The sequence below is a fragment of the Ammodytes marinus genome (genome assembly GCF_949987685.1).
Source record: "Ammodytes marinus genome assembly, chromosome: 3".
NCBI classification, from domain to species: Eukaryota; Metazoa; Chordata; class Actinopteri; order Uranoscopiformes; family Ammodytidae; genus Ammodytes; species Ammodytes marinus.
The window spans coordinates 19,451,652-19,470,242 of NC_137232.1; the positions used below are offsets into that span (position 1 = coordinate 19,451,652).

Below are 18,591 nucleotides of genomic sequence, written 5' to 3' on the forward strand. Positions count from 1 at the left end.
GTCCATTATTTATGTGCAACGCGTGAGTCACATGCAGTCATAGCTGCTGAGGTTGTAACACAAATTCAGAAGTATTACAGCCTTGAGTGGATTTGGGCCACTGTCTTCTATATCAATTAGAGCTGTTTGAGTTTTTCATTATTGCGAGTCTTAACAATAGATTTATTCACGTGGATCCCGTTGGTAATAAATCTCAATTGTTTCTGTTAATTAGATGTTACTGTAGTCATGAAGTAGAAGGGACCCATTGGATTTTTACTTTGTATCTGATTTAAGAAACAAAATGATGAATGGGGTCAGCCCAAACCCCAACCACAGCGATCCACTTCAGCATCCAATGCAGAAGTGACATACATTGCAGTACCTTCCAGTGACCACTAGGGGGTGGTACCAAAAGTGAGCAATTTTTCGTTGACTCATTTGTTAAACAGGCTGTTTTCACAGTCTTGTTAAACCAATTTACGGACTGGTCCACAAAACCATTCTAGTCTGTATGTTTAGGTCATATCTGATGATTTTTTTTTATATCAGGCTAGTTTTTATTCTTTTGGAGGTTAAAATGTATGAATAATTAGGGGCGCAATTTCTTGAGTGACAGCTATCCACCCGTTGTCCCTCACTTTGCCTCGGAGGTATACGTCAGCTAGATGGGCATATCTCCCTCCCACCGACTACACATCAATGCCCTTTTTCGGCAAGAAGAGTGAGGCGGAGTAAAAAATCTCACAAGATGGCGACGAGCATAAGCCAGGAGAATTGGCTGCAGTAAGGAGGAAAGTCAGCTCACAGTAGGATGCATCATCTGGAAACCATGAATATCTGTACCAAATGTTTTGTCTCTATCTATGTAGATGTATTTGTGGTTTTACTCTTAATGACAATAACCACATTGGGTCTGGAATACTGTGTGTGTGTGTGTGTGTGTGTGTGTGTGTGTGTGTGTGTGTGTGTGTGTGTGTGTGTGTGTGTGTGTGTGTGTGTGTGTAAACATTTGTTTTTGGGTTCACAGACAATCCAAATCTTTGCCTTATTGTAAGCGATTTGAAGGCATTAATTGTTTGTTAATGTATTGTGTAATATCCAGATGGTCTACATTGTTTATTTCAGTTCCTTTCTTACAGAACAAGCTGGTCTTGAATCCATTTTCAAAACATTGCAACAGTTTATATTAATGACAGATCAATGCCTGGCTGTGTATTTCTACAGTGTATTTCAACCAGGAAAGGTTTTAATTTCTGCCACTTGATACATTTTCTCTCTGCAGTGTAAATCAGCTTTTTGGCAGAGTCTGAAACACATAACGAGCGTATATACTGTAATACAGAGCGGGATCGTTGCAGTGTATAAGGTACCTTGGGAGGCGGATTTAAAACCAAGTGTGATTTCTTCAGGATCACTGTAGCACATAGTGGCACCATAACACACCTTTTCACAGGGTCCGTTCAACTCGTCTGCACAGGGCAAGAGGTCACTGACTCGCTACGGTTTGGATCAAAATAGTAGCCATGTGGATCAAATGGAAAATGTAGAGGACAAACAATGAGAAAAATAACAAAAACTGTCACTACATGGGATGGGAACACATGCAGAAACAACATATAGACGAGACGATCATGTTGCTACAGTATTTGTACATCACAGATTCTTGTCTCTGGATTTTAAAATAACTAAGCCTAGAAAATAAAAGAAAATCCCATAAGCTGGCCGTCATTCAGAGCCACTGTCTGTATTCCTCGTATTGTTTTCCAGCAGCTCCTGCTTTTATCATGGCTTGTTCGTCAGTTCTTCTATTTTTTTTTCTTCTACGACAAATATGTCAACTGTTCTTCAACGATCTCTAGGGAAAGTGTCAAGTGTAACAGCTACAGTGAGAAAAGAGCCACAACCCACACTGTGTATTGTCAAATGTTTGTCGATGTCAGGACATGCTACCTCCCAGAATTACTCAGAAATAAACAGGACAAACTTTAGCCGAGCCCTTGTAATCATTCAGTATTGTTTCTTGTGATTTAGATATACTTTAGAAATGCAGTGTTTTGGAGTAAGTAAGGAAAGTTCGACTCAACTCGACTTAAAGCTGTGGTACAGTCCCCTCCATAAGTATCGGAACAGTGAGGCCAATTCCTTTATTTTTGCTGTAGACTGGAAACATTTGGGTTTGACACCAAAAGATGAATATGTGACAATAGCTCAACATTTCAGCTTTCATTTCCAGGTATTCACATCTGGATCTGATACACAACTGAGAAGATATCATTATTTGTAAAGGAACACCACATTTTTAGGCAAGCAAAAGTATTGGAACAGATAGACTTTAAATAAATTAAAGTGAATAAACCGTAATATGTTGTCGTAAGTACTTTGCTTGCAATAACTGCATCAAGCCTGTGACCCGTTGACATCACAAAACGTTTGCATTCTTCTTTTGTGGTGCTTTTCCAGGCTTTCACCGCAGCCTCATTCAGTTGCTGTTTGTTTTGGGGGGTTACTCCCTTCGGTCTCCTCTTTAGCAGGTAAAATGCATGCTCTACAGCGTTTAAGTCTGGAGATTGACTTGGCCAGTCTAAAATCTTCCACTTCTTGCCCCTGATGAACACCTTTGTTGTTTTTGCAGTTTTTTTGGATCATTATCTTGCTGCATGATGGAGCATCTTCCAATGAGTTTGGTTGCATCTTTCTTTAAATTGGCAGACCGAATGTTTCTGTAGACTTCTAAGTTCATTTTGCTGTTGCCATCATGTGTTACTGTGTTGTTGTCAAGATGAACCTTTACCAAAGTGATGGAAAGGCTAAAGTTTGGAGAAAGAAAGGATCTACTCATGACCCCAAGCATACAAGCTCATCTGTGAAACACGGTGGAGGCACTGTCATGGCTTGGGCTTGCATGGCTTCTTCTGGGACGGGCTCATTATTCTTCATTGATGATGTAACACATGATGGCAACAGCAAAATGAACTCAGAAGTTTACAGAAACATTTTGTCTGACAATTTAAGGAAAGATGCAACCAAACTGATTGGAAGATCCTCCATCATGAAGCAAGATAATGATCCAAAACACAACAAAGGAGTTAATCAGGGGCAAGAAGTGGAAGGTTATAGACTGGCCAACTCAGTCTCCAGACTTAAACCCTATAGAGCATGCATTTTAACTGCCAAAGAGGAGACTTAAGAGAGTAACCCCCTAACACAAACAGCAACTGAATGAGGCTGCGGTGAAAGCCTGGAAAAGCATCACAAAAGAAGAATGCAAAAGTTTGGTGATGTCAATGGGTCACAGGCTTGATGCAGTTATTGCAAGCAAAGGATTTGCGACAAAATAGTACGTTTTATTCACTTTAATTTATTTAAAGTCTATCTGTTCCAATACTTCTGCTCGCCTAAAAATGTGGTGTTCCTTTACAAATAATGATATCTTCTCAGTTGTGTATCAGATCCAGATGTGAATACCTGGAAATGAAAGCTGAAATGTTGAGCTACTGTCTCATATTCATCTTTTGGTGTCAAACCCAAATGTTTCCAGTCTACAGCAAAAATAAGGGAATTGGCCTCACTGTTCCGATACTTATGGAGGGGACTGTATGTGATTTCTGATTGGTCAAAATTAACATGAGCTGCCATTTTCTCCACAAATCCTCCACCCCAGCTTTAACTCAACTTGGTTTGTTAGCAGCACGGGTGGTTTTCCACTGCAAAAAGTACCTTCTGAACGTGGGCGGGGTCGACATACAAAGGGTAGAAAGCCGACTCCGGAGCCAAGTAGCAAAGCAGAAATTACGAGCAGTTTTTGTTCTATTAACTGAACCAACCGCCAAAAATACAGATGGAAGAAATACCCCCCTTGTATCTGTTTGCTAATAGAAGTAGAAGAATATTGCGACGGGCTATTAAAAGGGAGGATTGGTGTCCCGGTGAGTGAATCGGCCACTAATCGCGCGCTATCATTTCTGTCCCAGTTGGCTACTATAGGCTAGCTGCCCAACATGTCTCCTCTCCTGTCGTGTACAGTATGTTTAAAGTAACATCTCCAATAACTAACACAACTGGCATTTAATTAAGTTTTTTCGGATCTGTGATGCAAATCAAATGAAAGAGAGCCAGAGAATGCTGCATGCGGCGAGACAAAATACACTCGAAAAGTCCTGTAGAGTTATTACAACAGAATGCAGCCGTAGTCTCTGGCCAATCAGTGGGCGGCAGTCTGCCGACGTCCCCTTTTAGCATCGGCTCAGCTCGCTTGGAACCTATGCGAGGCAATACCAAAACCAGGTACCATGAAATTGCGGTGGAAACGCCAAAAATGCGAGTTGAGTCGAGTCGAGTTGAGCTGATACCATGCAGTGGAAAAGCGCCATAAGAGGTGGTACCAAAACAGGGCAATTTCTCATTGACTCCCATGTTAAATAGGCCGTTTTCACGGCATTATTAAACCTGTTTACGGCCTGGTCCAAAAAAACATTCTAGTCTGTATGTTTAGGTCATATCTCTATGACAACACTGAGGGGGGTGAATTTTTTTATCCAACGCTAGTTTTTATTGTATTGGAGGTTAAAATTTACGAATAATTAGAGGCGCGTCCTCTTGAGTGACAGCTAGCCGCCCGCTGGCCCTCACTTTGCCCCGAAGGTATACGTCAGCTAGATGGGTGTAATTCCCTCCCCCAACGTCACATCAATGTCCTTTTTCGGTAAGAGGAAATGAGGCGGAGTAAAAATCTGACGAGATGGTGACACGCGAGATAGCAACAGGCATGCCTCCTAGTTTCATGTTACACTGAGCGGACTGCAGTGTGAGCACAGGCAGATTTGAACAGGCATGGGGAGGGCAGGGCAGGGACATGTCTGAGCGTGTAGCAGCATGACCATACATGGAAAATCCACTTTGTGTGACTCACACCGCGATGGGCAGCAACCCCAGACAGTAAGCAGGGAATTTATCTAAAATGCATGTATGTCATTATCTGACACTTTGGCATCATTTAGAATGACTGTATAACAGTATAACAGCATTAATAGGTCAGAAAAGAGGAAAAAGCATAATAGTGTCGAGGCTAAAGCCGTTTCAAACTGAAACAACGTATCCGCAGCCACCTTTGTTGTTTATCATCAGGGCTTCGACGGTGCATGCCCAGCACGGTTATCATCCGGTTACGTCCGCCCCAGAGCACCATACATTAGGCTCTGGCCCACCCATATCAGATGGAACGATTTGATTGGCAACTCCGAATTTTCTGACATAGTTAAGGAGCTTCAATAGATCGTGCCCAGTCCAACTGGCAAATTGGATTTGCCAGCGGAATGTCTGGATTTCAAGGCTAGGTTATTCAGGCATCAAGTACAATTTTGAGGTGATTTAAATAAGTATTTAAGTGTATATATATATGCCTATATATATATTTTTTTTAAATCCTATACTTTTACCTGTAACACAGTATTTTTAAATAGTGGCATCGATACCTTTACTTTATTTAAAGGGTATACATCTTCTTCTAGCACAGATGTCATTACACATGAAACCACACAGTTCATCTTTGTCAAAATTGCTGCGGTGTCCTCAATCCAAAGGGTGAAAGTTAAAATGCTGGCTTCCTCCTCTCTGGGTGTGAAGCTTTGCAAAACCTCTTAAGGCAAATCTAAAATAGGCAAGTGGCCATTGTAAATCAGAGGGCAGTGCAATGTTTTATTTATTCGATTAATCGTGACCGCTAACATATGGGAGTCGGTCAGAGTTTGGGGGTGTTCTCTTTTTCTCTCTATTTTTCTAACGTAGTATTGGAGGCAATTTTTGCATAAAGTGGACTGACCGGAACAGGACCATATCTGATTACTCTATTATGCATCATATGGTGCTGGTGATTAATGAGACTATTTTGGCAAATAATTCAGTGAATGTGCTGTGATCACAAGATATGTGCGGAAACGTAGCATGTGAGACTCAAACAGCAGGAAACAATCACTTCACATGGAGAAGCACTCACATGTCATTCATGTAAATCAGGATACTTTCCCCCTTTGATTACTTGAGTGGTCTGACGTATAAAGGGAGCATCATATAACATATTCTTTGTGAGGATTGACTGATGTGTTTAAATTCTTAAACAAATGGTGACATGCTCAATCATTTGAATTGTTTACTAGTTTCAGCCTCCATAAAATAGGAATATTTTCAGGGTTTTTGCATTATTGTTCATGTTTCTTTACTATTATCTAGAATCTAGAATTCAAAAATTCTTCTATCATTTTAACTTCAACTTCATTCAACAACAAGGCTATACAGTATGTCCACAGTGCAAATGTAAACCTGATGTTCTCAAATGGTGTTTAGGGAAGCTCCTACAGCTACATTTTAAGGAGCTGCAATAGTTTGTGCTTCTCAAGAATTAAAAATTTTAAATGGGTTGTAATTGAAAAGACAGTCTTTGCTGACATAATTATAATATGCAAATGCTCCTCCTGTTTACTACGATACCCACCCCATCCCGCTTGATGAGAAGCGACCTGAATTCCGAGGGGCTGTGGAGCCTGGTATTAGGCGTACACTGGTGGAGACAGAGCTGACTCCGATGAACCCGGGCTGTCAATATTTATGCCTGCATCTTGACAAGAGTCACACAAGGGCAGCTAGCATTTCACCGCCTGAGCCTTCTAATTGGCGTTTACGGTTCCCTGACTAAATCATGTCCAGAAAATATCCTCACGAAGCATTGGCTCCAGGCAGATGTGTTTCTTAGGTAAGGACAGACTCTGGCACTGTGTATATTCAACGTTGTCAATGTCACTTACAAGGTTTGCTCGAGCTTCAACTAACTGCTACTTTAACGTTAATCCAGGGCTGCCACTAACGATTATTTTCATTTTCAGCCAAAAAAAAGTTTAACCACTAAAACACTGTCATACTGGCCCATGTTGAGAAAACAGTGCTTTGTGAAGTGCCGTGAACATACCCTCAGTGCTGTGCCTGCAGCAGCATGACCATATAGAAAGATCCGGATCACAGTGAGCTAGAGTTAGAAAAAACCTCCTGTAATAGCGCATTCAGAGCGGTGCAGAGCCAACTAAAACAGCTTTGGTATAGTTTAACAAGAACATAGGACATTGTAACAACATTTATAAGACCGAAAAGCATAATAGGTCCCATTGATTTTAATAATTCAAGCCCTTATTTCTTTCTGATTCAGAGAATATCCTGGAGACTTCATGAATCCCCTTATTAAAATGTTCAACACCATGTGGGTGTAAATGAGAAGGTGCAAAAGCACAAACGTTTTTTCTTCTTGACTTCTTCCAAAGTCGTGAAGATGCATCATCATCCTTGCAGCTGTTTATCCTGTGATATGTGTAAACTGGAAGCTGTGCATGAAGAAGTCATTTCACAGTCAGAAAATAGGACAAGCTTTTTGAGGCATCTTTCCGCCTACTGCATTGTTTATGATGCTCCACAGAGTCTTATTTTGAGGCATTTAGAAGTGAGAAGCGGATCATTCTAACAGAGCTCTACTATGAAGCTGTGTAAGAACATTTTTAAGTTCATCACGCCCTGAAGGCTTACTAAGTTTATGTTCCTCTTTGTTTTCTCCTCTTGGGCATTGAATGCTTTCTTTGTTTGTTCATATGTTTTTATCTTCTTGTGCAGGCAGAGGGATATGTAGATATGTGGTTGTTTTTTCCTTATGTATTCTCCCATGTTTGTTTTGTGGGCGGCTGATCGTTGTGATGGGCTCACGTGTACATGCAATGTGCAGAATGGCACTTGAATGTAAATATAGTTATTCACTATTGTCTCTTGTATGTTGGTGAAGGATAACCATCAACAATAGTATTTGTGTTTAGGAACAGGGATCAAAAACGATTCAGCCAATTTTTTTTGATGGATCGGGATCAGCTTTAACTGTGATCTATTCAAGATCGTTTTCTTTCTCTGATAGGACCACTGTCATCATGTGATTTACATTTTTTTGCAAGAACATCCCGAGTAAGGTCTGCAACTAATGATTATTTTATTATTGATAAATCAATCAATGCTTTTTTCAATTAAAGTGTCCAATTTCCCTGACACCAAGGTCATGTCTTCATTAGCCTCCTTTGATCAAACTGACGGACCAAGGTGTGTAGTGTGCCTACGGTACCATGAAGGCAAAAGTCCTTGCCGGAGCTGCAGACCCGGGTTCGACTCCAGCCCGGGAATCTCTTCTAAAAAAGGTTAAAAAAAGACAAAACAATCTTAAAAAATAAAAAAAATCTTAAAAAATGTACAGACCAAAACTCAGAATTATTCTATTCACAATGGTAAACAGAGTAAAAAAGGTTGAAAATATTTGCGTAGCTGGAACCAAACACTAACCAAGCTTTGGTATTTTCACTTGATAGCAATCGATTATCATAACTCTTAATGATTCATCCTTCCGTCAATTGAGTAAGCATGTTTGTCTAGTTTGGTCTAAGTGTCCAAAGTAAGAGGACAATTCCCACAAGGCTCGATCTTCAGCAGAACATTTTACGACCTCTATTTGAGATAAAACAATTCATTTAAGAGTCAATATAGCCCCCACACTGTCGGATGAAGGACAGCTCCCACTGGTACAGGGTTTAACCACCCTCAAACCTAAATACAGCATATTATGTCTGCTCAAGCGGATAAAACAAACCTCAACACAACCAGTACAAGCAACGCAGGCCACACTGTACCTCAGACTTCAAAATATAACACGTTGAAAACTCGGCTAAGACAAAAGGGTTTTGACAATCCTGCTTACATTAAACGATATACAATTATAATCTCTGACATTCTGGCACAATAACACCTCCCCTTCAGTACATAACTGCCTTCGAAGACGTCAAACATCTCCCTCTCCCTGTCAGTGCCACTGCCATGAAAAAAAGAGAAAAAGAAAAGCCTCTTGTTATCTCACAGGGCGTGTGAGATAACAAGCAGCTTTTTTCCAGCATTTCAATTCACTGTTTTATATTCAGGCTTGTTTCCCGTGCACCCACTCGTATACACCTCTAATACAGATGAGTCATCACTCATTAGTGTCCACAGGGAGAGCTACTTAACCGTCAAATATATCTGAAATGTCTTTACAAAGTCTGACGTGCATTTTAAGCTGTACTATGGAGGCAGAAAAAAAACGTATATAGGATTCTGTATTGGCAGATGTTTTAATGGGTTAGGGACTATTTTAACTGTCAATTTACTGTTCCTGGATAATTATTCTTCAGACTCATACAATGTTTAACCCTTGACTAGAGTAATAATATAAAGATATTTAGATTGGAAGGTATACAAAAGCAGGGTGTGGCATTTTATCAGTGCTATGTTTTTATCACCATCACCAATTCCATGCCTTATGCAGCTCAGATCTCATATGCAGGTTGTTTTTTGCAGGTCTGCCATTCATACGTGCAGCGATTCAGTCCTTTGTAGCCAACGGCAACAAATGTCAATTCAAGCTTGATGGATTTTAGGCTGCGAAATGGATCCAAATTTAGAAAACCTGAGCATAGTGTTGAATGTCAGGTTCACCGTTGGGTGGCTTAGGGGGTCCAATCTTCACATTTTGACTGTAATGGATTATAATGCTTGTCTGACAGTTTTCAGATTGAGTTTGCAAATAAAGTTTACCTGTCACAATGCTGAAGAAGCTTTTTCTAAATATCTCAAACCCAAAGACTGTGCAGATGTGTCATAGCTCCGTAGTAAGTGCATAGTTACAGTATATCTGTAAGCATCCACATAATGTAAGTATAAGTGTCTTAGGAATCATTGTTTGCATCTAGTGTATGTGTGACTTTTATTTTGGTTGTTTAAGTTTCCAAATTCAGTATGTGAATGAATACAAGCTATTCTTAATAGAAAAGAAAGAATGTATGCTAAATAATCCCTTGCTCCTGCATGACTTGAAACGAAAAAAGACTGGACACACAAAAAACAATATTAAAAGAAAACCTAAACTTAAATTTAGCCTATGTTCCCTCTTGGTGTCTACATAAGGACTTGGTGACCTCTGCTGATTACATGCAATAGAACAGAAATAGAAACGTGAGAATGATCTGCCCTTTTCTTTTAATCTACCCGGGCCATTCGTACATTGTTTCACGTGCCTCCTTACTTCTCACCACCCATTATGATTAGAGCTGTGCTTTTTATCCGGCCAGCTCAACATAATTTTAATGCAATTCAAAGACCTACATTCTACATCAGAGTTGCCGTGGCAACAAAGCCCCCCCTCCCCCCCACACCTCCTCCCTGAGATGCTGAGAGATCAATAGAGTATCCTCGACGGCGGGGCAGGAAATGCTCTGGCGCAGATGGTCCTCTGAGAAACCGCCAGCTTTGTGGCCTAGTTAACATCTGAAAACTAACACAATTAAGCAAGGTCACCGCCGTTATATTGAAATTTAACAATATCAAATTTAATTTGGATCAAAGATCACAGCATTGTGCAAATCCTCTCACACTACTGGAGCTACTGGAGCTCTAATATAAAGGAGCTTATTTAACAGGAAGTATGACCTGCAGTGCTGTAGCCTGCTGCATTGTTTTAGCTCTCCCTACATTTTGAAACAAAGTATATTTGGAGAATTAATTTAGACAAGGCAGGCACACTGTGCCAACAATAAATACAATTTTCTCTGGAGGGTTGGGAAATTTTTCTAATGTTTGCTTTCACACATGGAAATGGTTTAACAACATCAGTTCAAATGTGACTGAGCACAGAAAATAACTATGTGTAACTGTTTTTGTTGTTGAATAAATTGCACTGGGGAAATGTTTCTAAATTTTAAATGGTTAAGGTGGGTTTATTTCAGAGAGGTTATGGCTAAGCCGGCAGAGTCCCGAAAAGTAGGGAGGGAGTTGTAAACACAAGCCGAGCCAAGGTTTGAGTCCAGTGATTTTCTTAAATACAGTCTAATGGTCTGACGAAATGTAGTATGAAGTAGAAGTAATACAATTGCAAGTATTGAGATATTTTATCAACCAACATTAAAGAAACTATCCCATGGGTCTGAACTTGTCTTCTAGCTTTTTATACTTCCTTCAGAAAATGGCATCATACAAACCTAGGTTTTAATGAGAGCCCTGATTGAACAGCAGTATTTAATAGTTAACGAGATGCCCTGTTGCCCAGTTGCCAGCCAGCTGTGTGTGTGTGTGTGTGTGTGTGTGTGTGTGTGTGTGTGTGTGTGTGTGTGTGTGTGTGTGTGTGTGTGTGTGTGTGTGTGTGTGTGTGTGTGTGTGTGTGTGTGTGTGTGTGTGTGTGTGCGTGCATGCATGTGCAAGAAAACGAGAAAAAAAAGGCAACTGGGATTTGTCATTGCTGGCTGTCAAATGCAACGCATGTTGATGTAAACCGACAGCAATGTGCTCACAATTTCTCACTTCTCTCAAAGTCTGGAACATGCATCACTACTCTTATCAGACCATGTTTGTTTACTTTGTTTACTTGAAGAAGTGAGTCTTTTTAAATAAGGTAAAGCCTGGGGAAAAGAGCTTGTGTCTGCCATGACATTTGACGTGTGGCAATTAGAATATTCCATATTTTCTTTTTAATCAATTTTGATTTGATTCAGGGCTTGTTGTGAGATTGTTGCTTTTTGCTGTAGGCCAAATGGGGGTCAAAATCGGTGCCGTAATGGACGTCATCGCCACTTGGTGGAACGTAGATATAGAGGCTCTAGAATGAGTCGTGACAAATTGAATGTAGCATAAAAACAACTGCTTTTCATGCCTGGGTGAATTATTTATTATGATTATGATGGACCTGTGAAAAAAGAGACATTGCTTTTTATTGACACAATTGATCTGTTGGGGATTTAAACGTGTCGCCCTATGGGTCTGGATGTGGTGGGCTGTAGTCCTTCTCTTAAGCCCCAGAAAAGAAAAGTCACCTGTCACCGCATAACTCTATCGACGTTAACAGGCTCTCTCATAAACAGTGGAGCTTAAGGCATTAGCAATCGAGATGGATATCAAAAAGGCTCAAACCTCTTTCAATGTGGGATCAGCAGCACATCACCGTTTGTGATCCACTGGGGTCTCTTATGGTTATTATAGCAAAGGATCACTTTTTACTCCTGTCACCACAGGCGTGTTCTTTCCCAGACTGAAATCGATACGTCTAAATGAGAATCAGAGAATTGGAACATCCTCTGTGCCTCCGCCGGCTTTTCGACCCGAAAACAAGCTGTATTTCCGTTTTCACCTTTTGCTTTTTGTTGCTGTGATTTACATGACAGGTTTCTGTCCAATTTTGCGGTACATTTCAGACGCATAGAGAGAGCAGAGAGTATGAAAAGGTCAAAAAAGTCCTTGAGCACTGCTGACAAGTGCCCTTTTCTACCTTTAATTCTCCATCCTTGTGTGGAATTCAGAGCAAGAAAAACACACAGGCCTTGTGATATGATGGAAATGTACATGGCATGTAGTTACCTAATACTGAAAAAACGGTGCTGTGATCATTCAAGAAATTATAGGATTCAGTGGTGGTGCAGCCTGGTGGCACAAAAAAAAAAATCTGTTATTTCCATTAAAAGGCCACAGTGACATGGGTTTCTGACTATGTTGGCACAGCCTTTCATCATCCCAGGTGCCATTACTTCAGAAAAGCTCCATTTCATTTTGTGATTGATACCTTGCTGGCAGACTCGGCAATCTTGGTCAGACTCTGGCTCTTTGCAGCAGGCTTCCATAAAGACTATGATATTTCAAAGATCTAAATTTTTTGACTGAGTGTCTCCTTTTTTCCCTCCTTTTGTCTGTCTCACACACAGGACCTGGATAGTGATCAACAATGGAGCGGCTGCTTGTGTGCTTGCTGCTGTGTGCGGCTCTGGTGAAGGGATACAGCTGTCCAGGCCGATGCATCTGTCAGCACCTCTCCCCCACTCTCACTCTTCTCTGTGCTAAGACCGGCCTGCTGTTCGTCCCGCCCACCATTGACCGCAAGACCGTGGAGTTGCGTCTCACCGACAACTTCATCACCATCATCCGCAGGAAAGACTTTTTTAACATGACCAGCTTGGTCCACCTCACCTTGTCCCGCAACACCATCAGCCAGATCACCCCTCACGCCTTCGTGGGCCTGCGCTCACTGCGGGCGCTCCACATGGACGGCAACCGCCTCAACGAGCTAAAGAACGACCACTTCAAAGGCCTGGTCAGCCTGCGCCACCTCATCCTCGGGAACAACCAGATCCACCAGGTGGCCGCCGCCTCCTTCGACGAGTTTGTCTCCACCATAGAGGACTTGGATCTCTCCAACAACAACCTCCACACTCTCCCCTGGGAAGCCATAGCCAAAATGACCAACATCAACACGCTCACGCTGGACCACAACCTGATCGACCACATTGAAGCGGGGACGTTCACGCTGCTCACCAAGCTGGTGCGTCTGGACATGACCTCCAACAGGCTGCAGAAGCTGCCTCCAGACAGCCTGTTCCAGCACGCGCAGGTGCTGTCTGACACCACGGGCTCCAGCTCCTCCACTCTGGCCGTGAGCTTCGGGGGAAACCCTCTGCACTGTAACTGTGAGCTGCTGTGGCTGCGCAGGCTGACCAGAGAAGACGACCTTGAGACGTGCGCCTCGCCGGACCACCTCATGGACAAGTATTTCTGGTCCATCCAAGAGGAGGAGTTCATCTGCGAGCCGCCGCTGATCACCAAACACCTCTCCACCAAGCCCTTCGTGATGGAAGGCCAGGGCGTGACTCTGAAATGCAAAGCCGTGGGCGATCCGGACCCGGAGATTCACTGGCGGTCACCGGACGGCAAGCTGGTGCACAATAACTCCCGCACCATCCTGTATGAGAACGGCACCCTTGATATCCTCATCACCACGCTGAAGGACAGCGGGGCCTTTAACTGCGTGGCGTCTAATGCGGCTGGCATCGCCACGGCCGCTGTAGAGATCGACATGATCCCCTTACCGTTGTTTGTGAACAACACGGGACACATGCGCGAGGACCCTGGCCTCTCTGACATCACCACTTCCTCCAAATCTGGCAACGACACCAAGGGCTACGACAAGCAGGACAGGAGGGTGATGGTCACCGAGCTGACCTCCTCCTCCGCCGTGCTGCGTTGGCCCTCAGAGCGCCACATCCCCGGCATCCGCATGTACCAGATTCAGTACAACAGCACAGCCGACGATACTTTGGTGTACAGGTAAGAGCCATGGTGGTAGAGAGAGGGTGGATGGAGGGAGGGAGGGGAGGGGAGGGGAGGGGAGGGGAGGGGAGGGGAGGGGAGGGGAGGGGAGGGAAGGGAAGGGAGGGAGGGACATGAGGTAGGTGAGACATCTGCAGTCACCATCTGCTGAATGACACAGCGGAGCAGTATGGCAGATTGACATATCCCTAAGATGCAAAATGATTAAGTATGTCCGGAAATAAGCAGAGCCCCTATATAGCATAATCTAGGGGGGATAAACTGAGGAGACATATTTTTGCATAAATGAAAAAAGTTATCTTAATATGCATAGAATTTACAATACAAATTTACAGATTCAGTAAACGGTGACACCTGAGTAGATTGTTGCAATCAGCTGGGTAGATTACAGAGCCTCTAAAGGGCTTGTTCGGCATCATTAAAAATAAACAATAACATGAAGGACAACTACTTCATTTCATGTAACTGTATCATTAGCAGTTGTGTGCAATAATTGGTTTAAACACACAGTGTGATTAGATGTGGTTGTCTAATGATAGGTTTGGTTGCAGTGGTGGAATTAGTATTCAAATCATTGACTCACTGTAGGTAAAGCCGCAATACCACTCTATATAAACAAGTGAAAGACAACAAAGTATTTTTCGCAAAATGTACCTTATGTCTTACAAGTAAAAATACTTGTTCTGCACTCCCTTGTGAGTGATGCATTACATATGACATTATTATATTCTTCACACTGATGCAATACCGTGTAAGCAGAATTTTCTGCTGCCGCTGTAGCTGTTCAAGATAGATAGGTTTTGACTACTTTATATACAGATTGGTAGTTTAGTACAATGGTTCCCAACCTGAGGCTCAGACCCCTTCAAAAGGTTACACGATAGATCTGATCCCTAAATTTGTTTTCATTTTTGGAACTCCTACTCTGATAATTTTACCTCTTTGGGAGTGGGACTCAAATAGTTTTTCAAATGGAACCATCTGACAAGTTCACAGAAGAAACTCATCTAAAATGTGGTGGACTTACAGAATATCAAGTAATATAATATGTGGAAAATACATTTAATTTGTATTAAAGTGCAGCACTAATGTTACTTGGCATCTCTTTGTTGCAATAAAAAAGACGAATACAGTTCATGAATAAGCACAAGTATACAGAAGCCAAGTTTGTCATAATAAGCTGCTGCAATATATTCTTTATTTGAAATGTAATATATAAAGAAAACTGCACCCTCAAACAATACCTTGTTCATTAAAACAAAGTTATTGATTAAGCAAAATGAGCTCATTCTTTTTAAAGCAGTGAGTAAAAACGCTTGCAAACCTGATTAAAACAGTTTTTAACATCAGAATAAGTTTCATATGATTATGCAATATGTGACGCACATGAACTGAATCCGGTATACCGAGAAGTATCTCAGAATGTATATATTCATAGAGCAAGTTAATAATAGTGCCGACTTTTTTTTATTATTTTTTAAAGGTTTTATCAGATGTAATGAGTTGCGCTCCTGTATAATTTTCTCATCCAGTTTAGGCATGGAGCTGAGTGTTGTTTTGTCTTTAGGTGGTACATTATTACCTACAAATGATAACCATCAAAGTCCGCCTTTAGGGGAAAGGAACAAGCTCCTAATTATATGAACGTCATGTTGACCTGAAGACAGTGCCTTTTCCTCTGTCGTATTTAGAGACGTTGCAGACAAAATATGGCCTACGGTATCCACGCACCAAAACTGCCTTCACGTCATGCGTCACTTGTCTTGCTGCCTGCAGCTGTTGTGGCAGAGACTTCAGTGAGCCTTCTCTGCTGTGTTTATCACCTTGCGGTTTACCCTTGCTGTCATTTTATTCACAAACCCAATTGAAAACCTCTCACTGCTATTTTATAATAATATTCTCTCATAAGTCAGCTTGAATGAATTGTTTGTGTGCAGAATGACGGATATTTAAATGCTGCAGCTCAGAATTAACTTGTGGTCGTTTTTGCTTTGTGGAGCTGACACATTTTGTTTGATTTAAAACACCTTATGCAGATGAGCACATGTGGGCGTTGTAATTCTGTTGATTAACCGTCTACATCCTCACCACCGCTCTGTTTTTTGTTTTTTTCTGTTCTGCAGAATGATCCCATCTAGCAACAAGAACTTCTTAATCAACGATCTGGCCGCGGGGCGGGAGTATGACCTTTGTGTGCTGGCAGTTTACGACGACGGCATCACATCGTTAACGGCGACACGTGTGGTTGGCTGTGTGCAGTTCCACACGGCCAGCGAGGTCAGCCAGTGCCGCTTCATGCACAGCCAGTTCCTGGGAGGAACCATGATCATCATTATCGGAGGCATAATTGTTGCTTCAGTGCTGGTCTTCATTATCATTCTGATGATCCGTTACAAGGCCTACGGCGGCCCAGAGGACGGCAAGACCAAGGTCAGCTCCGGCATGCAACACTCGCAGACCAACGGCAGCCAGCAGCGGCTACAGCGCTCCGCCTCCAAGCAGCCGTCTGACGAGGGCCAGCACCCAGAAGCCCCGGCGGCGCCCAAAGAGTGCATGGCGCTGGTGCTGAGAGTGGACCACGAGAAGAGGGGGGATCCATCCGCAACCACCGCCATCCTGGAGGTGGAGCTGCCTCTGCTGACCTCAGACCAGATGAAGAGGAGGACCAGCCTGGACGCACAGCGCTCTTCTGGGCCCCCGTCCGAGGACACGCAGACTGACAGCAGCCTGACGGGCTCCACCATGTCCCTGTGTCTGCTAGGCCCCAACGCTGGCACCAAGGAGGCTCCCCGGCTCAAGGACAAGAAAGCCGCCCTGGCCAACATGGGACTGCTCCCTAACGAGCTGGCACGAACTAGGCACAGATTCTCCTTCGACGGAGGGGATTACTCCATCTTTCAGAGTCACAGTTACCCGCGCCGAGCGAGGACGAGGTGGCACAAGTCCACCAACCAGCTCAACACGGAGTCCTCGCCGCTCGCCAACCGGAGAGTCACGTTCAGCAGCACTGAGTGGATGCTGGAGAGCACAGTCTAAAAAGAGAGCCGGCCAAGCTACGCACTCACAAAAGCACACATACACACAAACATGTAAACACACAAACATGTCTCTACATTGCCATATGACACACACTTTTTTGTCTCGCACACAGCAAATGATAAACACAAAGCACATTTACCTACAACCCCAAATGCAAACTTTCTGTGAGTTGCTGGAGAAGAACACATGTCTCCCTTTGTCCCTGCCTCCCCGTCATACTCCCAGAGAGGTTTGTTGGCCATGTCCTTTCTTTATGCAGCGGTGCCTTATTCTCAAAGATATACCAATGGAGGATGCTGCTCACTGTAGTCATAAACCTTCCTCTCTTATCATTGCCTCCCATTGTGATAACGGGAAGCCTTTCTTTGGATATTTTTAATTTTCTCATTTTCTTTCTGTGACATGCCGAGGAGGGTGTTGGCATTTGGATGTGACTGTTTTATTGTTTAAGAAAAAAAGGGGAGAAAAAAAACTTCATCATAACTGTAAAGTGAACAGCCAGGTATCCTGTTATGTCTTTAAGATGTTTTTAAGTTCTTTCAACAAAAAAAAAAAAAAAAACTTTTGCACAGAAGACACGAGATACAAGGACAAGTATCACCACCAGTCTATACAATAATAATAATAATTGAAAAAAAGAAACCAGGATTTTACACATGCCGATTTTTCTTCTAATGTTAGCCTAGAAAGGACGGACCTGGAAACCAACCGCGGATTCCTCTTTGACGGTCGGACTGTATGATGTTAAATAGCTATTGTTCCAGATTGTGACTGTATATTAATCGGTACTGTATCTGGCGGGTCTAGATAAAAAGACAACAAACAAAAAAGACATATATAAGTATATTAAAACATTGGTGTATGTGTACTAACTATGTAAGTAATGAAGTCATATGTCACATGACTTTTTACAAAGCATTTGGGTGTTGGCTGCAAGTTTTTACATTAAAAACCTGTGTCATCACACCGCTCCCTATTTAGTATGTCAACGTTTGGACCATTATCCCCTCATGAAGGGTATTAAAAATTTTGTGTGGGTTAACCGTTTCAGTGACGTCTTCTTCTTGTGCCTTTAGGAGGAGCAGTGTGTGTCCACTGCATGCAAGGACAAACCAATCCAGATGATAAATATTTGATTCTCCGAATACTATTTATAGGGTTTCTGCGAAAGCAAGCTGCACAGGGACCACGCAACAGAGGGACTAAATTACTAGAACGTGACGGTGAATTCAAATGTGACCAGCTGTCATCAACAACAGTGGGGTGTAGGATCTGTTGCATCCCACAGGGGGGAGACAAAGCGCTGCAAAGTCCCTATTAACTTGCAGACAGAAGTGAGGACGCTTTCATAACTGGTATTGGCACTAAGCCTCAGTAGCATCCTTC

General features: G+C 42.5%; 1 protein-coding gene across 1 annotated transcript in view; it reads left to right on the forward strand.

Moving 5' to 3' along the window:
* Positions 1-18,194, forward strand: part of lrfn1 (leucine rich repeat and fibronectin type III domain containing 1) — a 128,877-nt gene extending 110,683 nt beyond the window's left edge. Inside the window, exons 4-5 of the mRNA XM_080053869.1 lie at positions 12,768-14,163; positions 16,290-18,194. Of these exons, the coding sequence (XP_079909995.1) occupies positions 12,788-14,163; positions 16,290-17,202 (2,289 nt within the window). The 5' untranslated portion in view covers positions 12,768-12,787 and the 3' untranslated portion in view covers positions 17,203-18,194. The remainder of the gene's footprint in view (positions 1-12,767; positions 14,164-16,289) is intronic.
* The last annotated feature ends 397 nt before the right edge of the window (positions 18,195-18,591 follow it).